The sequence below is a fragment of the Mizuhopecten yessoensis genome, unplaced genomic scaffold (assembly GCF_002113885.1).
Source record: "Mizuhopecten yessoensis strain PY_sf001 unplaced genomic scaffold, ASM211388v2 scaffold9847, whole genome shotgun sequence".
In the NCBI taxonomy this organism is placed as follows: domain Eukaryota; kingdom Metazoa; phylum Mollusca; class Bivalvia; order Pectinida; family Pectinidae; genus Mizuhopecten; species Mizuhopecten yessoensis.
Genome location: NW_018408252.1, coordinates 3,299,060 through 3,312,935, shown reverse-complemented (window position 1 = coordinate 3,312,935; position 13,876 = coordinate 3,299,060). Strand labels below are relative to the sequence as shown.

Below are 13,876 nucleotides of genomic sequence, written 5' to 3'. Positions count from 1 at the left end.
GGATAAAGCTATCTCATTGATAACGCTAAGCGACTTTAACACTCTCAAACACTCCAAGCTTCTCCTGTGAAACCAACCATCATTAGTTCATTTCTAATGTAAAAATGAGCTAGTATGACATAATTGATTGTTGTATAAATATGCATAGCTATGGCAATTGACATTTCCCTATATTTCTGGCCGTGTCAACAACAAAAAAGAAGTGTTGGGTCTCTGCTGGAAGGCAGGATTGTTTGTAAGGTATATGGATGAAGCAGCTTAAGTGATGCACTAGTCATACATGACAATACGATGCGTGTTTTTAATTCCACTTCATTTAATAGTATGCTGGCCCACTGGCTGATCCATTTGGCTGTACTTAACGATTCATTACAACAAGCGTAGAGACATACTAGGAGGTGCGTTCGTTGAGGAATAAAACTGATGGGTGACACGACAGAGCATTAGACCAGTGTCAGTTGATCCCATGATAGACTTGTATAAATACATTGTCATCCGCCTGTCTCCGTGTGTCGGTACTAATCACCCGTTTCTGTATCAAACAGTACGGTGTCATTTGGCTCGCGTCTATATTACCGCTGTCGTATGTCGCTTTCATATTCTGTAAACGTTTAAACCGTGATGTATACTGGTATATACATTGACAGTGTGGTAGTAGTAGTAGTAGTAGTAGTTTAAACACTGTCGTAGTAACAAAACATGTCTGCCTTTGCAATAGGTGGTACGAACACAATTAGGTGTTCAATGTGGAGCTAGAGCCATTCTGTTATTGAACGCTCGTCATGGGTAGTAAGGAAGGGGAAAAGAACTGTAGCACTGAGTCAACCAGCAAGAACAACAAAGCAAATGGCGGTGGTGGCGAAAAAAAGTTTTTGTCTCCTGATAGAGGAGGTATACTGGAAAAGTCGCCCAGCTTACAAAGAATACACCAACAAAGTTCAACAGAGACTAGTGGTCTAGGCGAGACTATCACATCAGGATTTTCTTCGCAGGAAAGTATAAGAAGTACACATAGTTTTAATGAAAAACCCAGAAGGTGTACACCGGGAGAGGATCAATTTGGCAAGCCTCCAACTGAAGTGGATAGCGTCATGAAGGACCGGACGGATACGAAGCCTCTACTAGTGAGGTCAGGGGGTGGAAGTGGAGGAGGCGGAGGCCGGCGAGAGCGTGATCGAGGCGACAGAGGAGGGAGAGACAAGGATCGTGACAGGGAGGGCTCCACATCGTTACCATGTGAGCCTAGACGAACGTCTAGCGCTATGTACCCAGACGGTACAAACTTTGACGATTTATTCGCCATTCCTGGCAAATCTCAAAGCCATCTTTCTTCCGGTGTAAATATAAACGATACAGAAAACAATGGCTGGAATAGACGATCATCACCTAGAAGTTCTATCAAAAGTCGAACATCAATTGGGTCATATCGGTCTAGAAATGGCTCTAGATATCTGGGGAGACTTTCGGAATCTGCTTGGACAAAATGGTCCCGGGACAGGCGGGCATCATTTCGGCGTCGGCTAGAACTGCCTGACATTGCGATTCCAGAGCCCACGGATAGGGCCTCCACCCCTATCAAAAAAGCCCGGGAGGAGGGGCTCATGTTTTTGCACGAGGATTTAAAAGGGAATTATATATCTGAGGACGACATTAACTATATACGAAGGCACAGAATCCAGCGTTATAAAACGTACCACGTTATTGAAAAATCAAAAAAGAAATTAAGGAATTTTCCCAGTCGTATTGAGGTGCATCTGTCAGTGAGAGACTGGCGTGTTCTCTCGGACTATTGGGAACACAAATATTTTAGTCAAATACGTTATGCAGCGTTCTTATTTGGATTTCTTGGAATACTATTCCTGGTTGTCAGCGTAACAAGTTCATTCTGGATAAATTATTCGACCGAGAAAGGTAAGAACACCCATTCATGATTATTTATTATATATTGCATTATAAACGTTTGAATTTAAAATTATTTGAAAATATATATATCTATTAAAAAAAACACCATAGAAGACTTGATGTCTCGTCTCTATTTTCTGTTTAATATGTCATTTTCAAGACTGCTGTTTTGTTTTCTTTTAAATGGTTAAAAATCTTTAGACGTTCGTCCTGTTATGGATATGTATGTTTGTGTTGTTTCTTTCAATTCTATTTTTATCTTTAACATAGTTGCTGACGGTGAGTCTTTTTCTTTGGTAAACTTAATTCTTTACGTTTTTTCACTCTTTCGCTTAAGCTTATGTGTATTTTATTGACAACATATTGACATATTTTGTAAGATATCATGAACTAGTTTATGACTCAATAAATGAACACTACTCTTATTGATTTAAGCATACTGATCAAACGAATCCCCATAGCGCTAGAAAAAATCTTAAAAATATATTTATTATTTCTTAATATATGTATGACAAATTTTGCAGTAAGTATACTATATAACAATGGTTGTCAACACTGTCTCTACCTCGACATGAAACTGTATCACATCTCTACTCTATTCATTGCACACTAGCCTGTTTTGTCACACATACACCCGTTACGACATACCATACAGGATTTTCCTTTGCACAAATGTTTACCGTCTACTACATGTTAACTGCACCTCTGCATACTTCAGTGTTTTTTTCTTACCACTCCAGTATCTAGACACACCCCTATAATTTTTACTACACCCTGAGACCCTTTTTCACACTATAGACCATCTATCACACCGACACCTCTTTATTTATTAACGTACTAGTCAAATAAACCACATACCTGACCCCTTTGTCACAATGGAATTCTTATTACATTTCTACATCAATAAACACTTGCATACTCTATCACTTGACCTAACCACACCTCTAGATACTTTACTAACACGCTTTACCACACCACTAGATACTTTACTAACATGCTTTATCACACCTCTAGATACTTTACTAACACGCTTTACCACACCTCTAGATACTTTACTAACACGTTTTACCACACCACTAGATACTTTACTAACACGTTTTACCACACCTCTAGATACTTTACTAACACGCTTTACCACACCACTAGATACTTTACTAACAGACTTTACCACACCTCTAGATACTTTACTAACACGCTTTACCACACCTCTAGATACTTTACTAACAGGCTTTACCACACTTCTAGATACTTTACTAACACGCTTTACCACACCACTAGATACTTTACTAACAGACTTTACCACACCTCTAGATACTTTACTAACACGCTTTACCACACCTCTAGATACTTTACTAACACGCTTTACCACACCCTACATCATTCACCACATCAACACAGCTAGGCCCTATACCAGTCTCCTACATCAATACCTGACCCCTTTTCCTTTTTCACAATGTAGCCCTTATTACATTTCTGCATCACTAGACACTTAAAAATCTACCACATCACTAATTGATTTTACCACACCTCTCGACACGTTTCTCATACACCCTTTACCACACCCTAAATCATTCACCACACCCACGCATCTATCCCCTTTACCACACTCCTACATCAATAGACATTTTAGATGTATCATATCACACGTTGATATTTATCAGACACTGTTTCCGTAACATTTACCATTTTACTAGATCCTTAAACACACATGAAATTATATCACGTACAACAATTTCAAATCAGTGAAATCAACCTTTCTATACCCCACGTCATGTATATCAACAGTATCCTCTTCCTCCCTGCCACTTACACTATCGGCTCTCTTAACCATATCTAAGTCATAAGCACTATTCTCACTCTACACCAGCCCTCGGTCACCAAATTATCACATCTCTAACATGATCTCAAAGTATCACCTCTCTATACTATCTCTAAGTATTCATAGTATCACCTCTTTAAAATATTCCCAAATATCAACAATATAACACTAAACAAACCGTCTTAAACTATCAACAATGTCACATCACTTAATCATCTGCAACTATAAAAAATAGCAACACCTTCACCATCTGCAAGTATCAATAATAAAATAAAATATATAAAAAAACAAAAACATTATCGCATCTGCAAACCCTCTCAAACAATCAACAATATCAATTATCTCAATCATCTCAACGTATCAAGAATTTCATCTGTTTGAACCATCTCGAAATATCAAGAATATCACCTCTCAAAATCATATCCATGTATCAACAATATATCACGTCTCTGAACTATATCACGTTTTAATGATATAACATTTCTAAACCATATCCATGTATCAATAGTATTACCTCTCTAAACTATACTACGTATCAACAATATCACTTCTCTAAACTATACAAAGTATCAACAATATCACCTCTCTAAACTATACCAAGTATCAACAATATCCCCTCTCTAAACCATCTCCACGTATCAACAATATCACCTCTCTAAACCATCTCCACGTATCAACAATATCACCTCTCTAAACCATCTCCACGTATTAACAATATCACCTCTCTAAACTATACCACGTATCAATAATATCACCTCCCTAAACTATACCACGTATCAACAATATCACCTCTCTAAACTATACCGCGTATCAACAATATCACCTCACCAAACTATACCACGTATCAACAATATCACCTCCCTAAACTATACCACGTATCAACAATGTCACCTCTCTAAACTATACCACGTATCAACAATATCACCTCTCTAAACTAAACCACGTATCAACAATATCACCTCCCTAAACCATCTCCACGTATCAACATTATCACCTCTCTAAACTATACCACGTACCAACAATATCACCTCCCTAAACTATACCACGTATTAACAATATCACCTCTCTAAACCATCTCCACGTACCAACAATGTCACCTCTCTAAACTATACCACGTATCAACAATATCACCTCTCTAAACTAAACCACGTATCAACAATATCACCTCCCTAAACCATCTCCACGTATCAACAATATCAACTCTCTAAACTATACCACGTATAAACAATATCACCTCTCTAATACATATCCACGTATCAAAAATATCACCTCTCATATCGCCTCTCTAAGCTATACCACGTATCAACAATATCACCTCCCTAAACCATCTCCACGTATCAACAATATCACCTCTCTAAACTTTACCATGTATCAACAATATCACCTCTCTTAACTATACCACGTATCAACAATATCACCTCTCTAAACTATACCACGTATTAACAATATCACCTCTCTAAACTATACCACGTATCAACAATATTACCTCCCGAAACCATCTCCACGTATTAACAATATCACCTCTTTAAAATACCCCAACATATCAATAATATCACCTTTCTTATTAATCTCAAAGTATTCACAATTTCACATCTCCAAATCATTTACATGTATCGATAATATCACTACTCTTATTCATCTACGAGTATCAATATTATTCCCTTTTTAAAATATATCCAAGAATCAACAATATCACCTCTCGAAATCGTATCCAATAATCGGGAATAACATACCTCTTAGCCATTTTTATTCTTAAACAATATCACACCTCTTAATTATCTCTAAATATCAATATACTGTAATATCACCTTTCTAGGCCATCTCCAAGATCACCAAGTATCAAACAACATCACCTCTCTGAACCGTCTCAAAACAAAACAAATATTTCTTGTCTGCACCACTTCCAAAATTCCAAAACTATTTCCTCTTTACATCACATTCCAGTTACGAACTTTATCCTCTCTCTGTAAATATTTTCCCTTTTCAAAAGTTGCTTCATCTATGTTTGAACATGTATAAGCTATTGAAACGAAGTCTACATGTATACCATGTGTGTCCCCCCTTTTTTTTTAGAACTACTGACGTCATAGATACCTAAAATTGCACATTTTAAGGGCATAAGAATGTAAAGGAAAAGCAAAATGATACAGAGTTTTAGGATAGTACTATTACTATGTTTAAACCTTACACAACACTCGGGAAATACAACAAAACAGACAAGTAATGAACTGAGAACTTTGTCTGTAGCGCCCCCTTGAGAGTAGACATTGGGAATATAAATGTTTAATGACGATGTCCTGTAAACAATCGATAACGTGATAGTCATACAGAACAATGCAGCTATATAACTCGTAATTGTAAATATTCAATACACATGCTTTTAAACGTTGGTATTTTGTCTTTGTGTAATGCTCTTCGTTGCCATAGCCGCTTCTTTTTACCTTCACTCCAAGTGACCTCTGTCCTTGTTTTTAACAATTCCTTTATTTACACCGAAGCATTGTCAAACCTCTTTAAAATGTCCAAATTTTGTCGGACACAAAATGGCTATATATAATGTACATGGTATTTATTGACTAAACCAGGCCAAAACCACCGACGTCGTTCTGTTTCTTCCGAAACATCGGCAACGCTGAAAATGAGCATTTAAACCTATGAATTGATTGATCAACACTGCAACGCTACTTGAAATAGAAACGACTGTTTACTGATAGTGTCTTGATTATCATAATGTTGTCTTGAGTTCATTCACAAAAGAAAACTCATATTGAGTACCATAACAATGTTTCAGCTGCTTGATATACTAGGCTGGCTTCTCGTTGCCTTTTACCATTAATATTGATTGTAATTCCCACAAGGAACCGGTTTCCAACCAATTACCAACGCGATGACTATACGTGCCAAGCAGCTTGTCTAGGTTTCAACAAAAACTCGAACTGTGACGTAAGTGTACAGTATCTCGTATACATGTTTGAAGGGCGAATACTGTGCATTCGAGCCATAGTAATCATTACCTTCCTTGGATACCAAACTCACTTCGTATCATGCCGCTGTTTATATTTTGCTAGCTCTGTCCTTAAAACGAGCTTATATATAATCACAGAACACACAATTAATTCGACATAAGCCACAAGTCTGTTCAGTACGCGCTTGTCATACAATATTTATCAGGCTTACGTAATAGTTTTGCTCTGTAGAAGAGAACCCCGTTTCCACATGGATAACTAATTAATTAGCGATGGCTGTGGAACATTTAATATTGTTTCACTCTTGTATATGTCTTTACGAGTAATTACCGCATTCAAAGAATGTATTAATACCATGCATCAATTGGTGCAAAGATTCAAATGGTTATCAAAATTGTCACAATGACAACGTATAACACAGTTTGTAATAGTCAGGTGCCTTCTAGTCTCCTTATCTCACTGTAAGCTAGACGGTTTGACGTCTTGAAACCTTGACTCAAGTTGTTGTTTTGATCAACCATTGCCTTTTGAACTAAGCATGCTTTTTGCGCATTTTTTCTTGCAATGTATTTATTTTTGTAGATAATAAATACCTTATCATGATGACCTTTAAAGCAGTGATGTCCCCTGCACAAATGTTCGCCAAACGGTGGTAGTGCAACGAAAGTTTACTGTATATATCTTGTTAATACACGTGGTGTGAATTCTGGAACATTATTGTGATCTGACAAACAACACAGATTAAGATCAATGATGTACTCTGTGTTCACGGCGGCGTACCTCGCGGAAACCCTCATATCGTACAGCCTCACAACTGTCTTTACAGTAAAAATATACTTATAACCTGTGCGTGCAGACCTGAAGCAGAAGGTATTGGCGATCGATACAGTACAAATAGATAGTTAACTTGAGATCTCATATCAACTGAAACTGATTTCTTCTGCTTTCACTTCGCTTAGATCATGGACTAAAAATTAATGTAAACATGGTATCTAATTTTGTTCTATCTCGGTACGAATTCGCAAACTGCATGAGTTCGTGCTTGTACAGATGCATATTGGGAAACAATATTTATCATTTTTATTATAAATATGCTATCTGTGTGTGTGTGATATATAGTTCGTTGGTTAAACTATATTCATTAGTTAATATTGTACTTTCAATGTCACTACCTTGATTCTCGATGTCAGGACATCACATTACTTTGATTTCACATGGACGCTCACCCTTCCGGAACGTCTGGTATTACTATCCTTTTACTTTTTCAAGCATCTCCATGTCAATCTTTCTTTGTTAAAAAAATTACCTAGTTTCATCGTTTTTGAGCTCTTTTTTATTATTTGTTTTTCTACACTCCAATATTCTCTTATTGTTCTTTATACGCAAGACCAATCGTAAATCAAGGAAAAAAAACAAAAATATATTTGTTGGGTTCTTAAAATTTCCCCTTAACCGACATCACACCAGAGACCCTTCCTCCTTTGGGTCCACTTATAGGTATCTCATATTGTAATTCAGTAAGCAATTTAAAACGTCAACCAATTTCAACGTTTTGTTCTCTGTCTTCATACTTCACTAGGTTATAGACACAATGACTGGTGTCACATAGTAGAAGCGCTTAACCTTAGAGGTTTTGCTTATGTCTTTTATTGGAATTGATGCTGAATTTCTATATGCGTTGTTTATCCCTCAAGATTTGTATTGGATTTTGAATTTCGTGTCCGTGTTGATGCTTGGGTTGCTATTTCATTTTTCAACGTTTATAGTCTAGGTACATAGGTATAATATTATGTGCTGCTGTAAACTTTGGTTTAATGTTGTCATTGTGCTACATACAAAGCATACTGACTAACCTATTGCATTTTATATATTTGGATGACAGTATCGCTCCAAATACAATGACTCGACCATTTGGCTACTAATATGCACATGAATATTCATGATATTTTATAATTTTGTAGTGACTCATATCTACTCTTTTAATGATACCTTTATCAGATGTGACTGTACGTACTGTATTGACACAAAAGAGGTTTTCACATGACAGAGCACCTGTTTCCATGAAAGGTTTACAAAATATTGATCTCCATGATTAAATGACAATATATACAATACCCTACAGCTTGTCGTATACAGTAATATGTTTTATCACATATTTGTCAGTGATATGGGTTATTTCGCGTGTGTGATACTGTTAGCAGTGCATAGGCCCCGCCCGGCATGTGCCATATCTTTCTGGCACGCGCCATATCCGTTTAACGTTTGGTTTAGTACGTTTTAGAAAAATAGCACGCGTCAGTCGTCGGAGAGTTAATGAAAAAATCATACGAATATGCTGTATCTTTTATGTGTTATTGCTAATATTTATGATGCTATACATTACGCTATGACAAAAAGGTTATACGACCAATTCCTTATCCTATATGTTCTCCGTATCAGCCCTCGACCCATATCGGCCCTCGGGCCTCCAGCACCTCGGGCTGATACGGTTTAGAATTTGGAAACGGACATTAAGTAACCTCTTATTATTGAATTTTGCCAGAGAGATATTCAAGGTTTTCAAGGTTTTTTATTTATACACTCTGAAACACGTTAAATAATATTAAATATGTCTACTTGATAAAACTGGTATATTTTACACTTTCAATATATCAAAAGGAATTTCTTTTCACAAAGTGAAAATACTACCTTTCAAAACGATTCTTCGTTAAAAGTATCAGATTTTGTGGTCAGATTCAGATTATGAAACGATAGAATTAGGGGTTGCTTGATACATCTTTGCTTCTTGCAGTAAGATAATCATCTAATTTGTTAATTGATAAAATTCTGCATCCAATATCTTACCATATTTTAGCAGAAAACGGCAGGTTAATGTTGCGTGGCTCACTCGAAATGGCGCGCAGATGTATTGTGACGTGAGACACCATTAGAATATGACACCAAATATTACCAAATATTATGCATATTCCACATTAAGTGATATTAAACATTATATAATATTTACATGCGTGCATGATTTGAAATGGAATGATATATTTGCAATTTTGAAACAATATGTTTACAATATATATATTGTTCTAAATAACTTTGTGTTTTCGAATTTGATTAATCAGTATAGACAGTTGATCAGAAATATCAATTTCTTTGTGATTTCGCCAATTCGCTTAGAAGTAAAAATCGCTGATACAATACTCACACAAAACTGCATACACAAACACACGACTCATATCAATCGCCAAACATTATATACATATATGCATTGGCAGACACAACCACAAACACCCGGATGATATCAATTTCTGAAACGTTGTAATCTGAAATATCGTTTTATGCTATTTGGTAAATAAATATAATTTCCTACTGAAAACATCAATTTCACATGTTTACATGACTTTTAAGTTTCCTTTATATTCATGTTGTTCTTCTCTTCTTTCATGCTATAACATTCATTATTAATCTCTGTTTGAATATGTATCTTTGTACATTACTCATACAGATATATAGCAAAGTCTATGTATTGATATATACATGTCTATATCATATACTTGTCCGTTATATGGGTTGTTTTGTATGTGGTATTGCAAGCTGTCCTTATGTCATAACCCGGATCAAACCATACCCGCCCAGAACGCGCCATATATGCCAGGCACGCGCCATATCCGACCGGCACGCGGCATATCTGTTTAACTTCCTGTTCAACACTTTTCGCAAAAATCATACCTCGAATTAGTGTTCACACTGCATATCCATCTGCATTTGCTGTTGTGTTCAATGTGTTATATTTAAGGTAGCATGTGGTTGAAGCTAAGCTCATAAAATACAAATATAATGGGCGTTTTATATGTTATTGCTAGTAATGCTGATGTTATAAAGCTGTATATGATCAAAGGGTTACCAAATGACCTCTGAATATATGTATTATCGTCTAAGAATATATTACATATAACACATAATCAACACATAATCAACAAAATGCTGGAATTGTTTCGAAAGTTGACGATACATTCAGTAAGACGTATTCATGCGTTGTGTTGTTAAGAACGAGGACAAATTGACATTAAATAATGTTTATTATACTCGAGATGGCAATGAAGCTAGGTTCGATACCCTGTTACCTTAGATAAATGGTTACTTTCATAATTAAGTCAGCTTTACGATCACAATGACACATTTTCGAATTATAGATGGAGTAATATTGTAAGCCTATTACAATGAAATTACTTAAGAAAAATTTACAGGGAATTCTTAATAATCATTTGAATATTTGATTTACTTGAGTCTTATCTTCATTATTTCACAGGCATAACATTAACACTAGTATCCATTTGCCGTGGTAGCCCGTGCGCCTTTAGAGAACGCACGTGAACACTAAAACACGTGCTGCTTTATTTTCCCGTGCCGACAAGACAACCATATCCCGCTCTTTACTGTTGGAATTGCAGGATAATTTGATCATTAAATCACATCTCAGTGCAAACACATCGTACTACAATCGAAACCTTAGCCCAAATGCTTAAAGTCATACTTGCCTACTCCAACGAAAGATTAAAGCAGAGATACTGTATTTAAGAAACAAAATGGTATTTTCATTTGAATCAGTATTTCTAAAGACTCGAAATATTCATCCTAAAATGACTACAAACTCATTCATCCCTTTCACGTCATCTATTGAGAAATGCCATCTTGTAAATATGAGTGTGCGGCAAGTTAAGCTAACAATACTTTAAACAATCGATATATATCAACTAACCATAGGTCCAGTGTTATCAAGCACCATCAGCTTAATGACGACTTTTGACATCTTTTTACGAAAGTGAAGATTTTTTCAAGGCGAATCCCACAGACATACATTGATTGAGATTGGAATTTGTTGATTTAGAAACCAATGTAATATATTCATACGTTTTAAGGAAATAGCAAAGAAAATTAGACAGTTTCGAGTTTTGCTTGTTACTGTCATTTAGCTAATGGTATCGGATACAACTAGTTATTGAGGTTTCAGCATTAGGCTGATGTATTCCAAGAACGTGTGATCCATACATAACAGCCATGCCATGCCATCCTGTCCGAGGGTCCCCGAAGGTGATTATCGTGTGCATTATTGATGAAACGAGACTTATATATACCCTTTACAGCCGTATATGTTGCCTTCCAAGCGCCATTTTACATGTCATGCAATTCTGTTACTTGGGTTTGATTAAACAAATGTCCCCCGACAAGCTTCTCTGTTCGATCCTCATTTCAAGCGACACCAAAATCGCAATATATGTAGTGTTGATTCATTTGATATGGCGAGTATATGGCGTCATCTATGTTGACAATTGTTTAGAACAATTTGGAGGTCCATTATTTGGTCCGTCGTATCACCTATTATTCCTAGAAGGGTGAAACAGCTATTCCGTCTTTGCGTATTGCAGAGTTATCTTCTCTTGGGAGCAGGTATTGATTGTTACGTCACTTGTTTGTGAGAGTAACGTCATCAATTTTGGAGAAAACGACGTAATTTTCTCACACAAACCAATGACGTAACAATCAATACCTCCTCACAAGAGAAGATAACTCTGCAATACGCAAAGCGGAATATGGTGCAGTGTAATTGTTAATTTTTGGCATCCTGTATCTATAACAAAATTGTATAAGCACAATCACAAGTGTTTGTCTGACGTTCATATTTTAATGGAAGAAGATTCGTTTGCATTCGTTAAAACAATAAGAAAAATCGGATATGGATGTCAAATCGAATGATACAGTAAAATATGCCGTTAGCTTCTATTACAATAACATGGTTGTACAGTGTAAATACAATCACGATACATTCACATCAAATATTTAATCTTTTATCTTTAAACTCTTCCCAATTAACGGTTTGCGTTTCAATAATTACCTGATCATGCCCTTTGCTATTACAGCACTTATTCAATTGGCAGATTTTGAGCTTTTCGTACCATGATTCATTGAGGTTATCACAAGCAATACGGCTTTATAGTGGATATTTATTTCAAAGTATAAAATGAAATGTATAATTAAACTATAATGAAATTATTATTTGATTTCAAACTATATTAAATATTTTCAATATGATGAACATAGGCTCCATGTATGTAACCGAAAGATTCAGTAGGATATGCTAGCATATGCCAATTCCATCTTGGCAATCATATACAAATGAATGCTAAATGAAAGTACGTCATTATAATTCATTGGACACTCTATCGACCTGCTATGTAGATATGACTTATGCATAATGTACAGAGGCAAATGCTTAGTGAAGATAGCTTTGGCCCTTTTGATAATACGAGATGAAGATAAATTCATCATAACAACCACCATTAGTTTGCAGCTTTCTAAAGGTAGTATTTTCATTATGAAAAGTAAAATGATATCTGGGCAAATATGATCTTTACCTTTAAGTGGAAAATATTTTCCCTTTGCAAAGGTTTCGTTGTGTTGATGATAGCATACAGAATGAGGCGCCGACTTTGCAAACAGGGTAAAGGTATATTACTAAATATATATTATCCATTGTTTGTTTATTGTCACTATATATCGTCATATTACATTCCAGGGACATTCATTTCAGCCATGAATGTAATGGCCACATTCATTTCAGCCATGAATGTAATGGCCCAAACGTTAACATATACTATTATGCTACAATTTTAAGGCTAGATATCACTTACCCTCCATTAAAAGATGGCAGTTCAACTATTGAACAGGCATGTACGATGCATACTCTAGTTTGAACTGAATGCTGGATTTTGATTGGTTAATTGAATTTTAGATATTTATATAGACGTAAGGTATGTATTTATCATACACATACAGAAATATCATATAAATGATTAATATGCAATACAGACATACTATAGCAAGTAGGCAGACCTGTTCAATCATCGACCGCCATGTATATTAATGGCGTTAGACCGTTACGTAATAAAGATGTCATTCTTCGTTGAACAATAAACAATGTGCATGATTACATATATGATTACGCAAGAATGTATGATATAAAATACGGTAGCCTACTTATACCAACAATTTCGGAATCTCGTCATATTGTGTTTCACAATGTTGCGCAATTACTGGATTTTATCAAGCGTGTGAAGTATCGTTATATCTCGCGATATTACGTCCATGTAACGGCTGGTGATAATAATTTTCCATGTTTGCTGATCGATAACCAGAGACA

General features: G+C 35.8%; 1 protein-coding gene across 1 annotated transcript in view; it reads left to right on the top strand.

Moving 5' to 3' along the window:
• The first annotated feature begins 275 nt into the window (after positions 1 to 275).
• LOC110458903 overlaps positions 276 to 13,876 on the top strand; it is an 84,493-nt gene continuing 70,892 nt past the window's right edge. The window contains exons 1-2 of the mRNA XM_021510872.1: positions 276 to 1,911; positions 2,173 to 2,181. Of these exons, the coding sequence (XP_021366547.1) occupies positions 783 to 1,911; positions 2,173 to 2,181 (1,138 nt within the window). The 5' untranslated portion in view covers positions 276 to 782. The remainder of the gene's footprint in view (positions 1,912 to 2,172; positions 2,182 to 13,876) is intronic.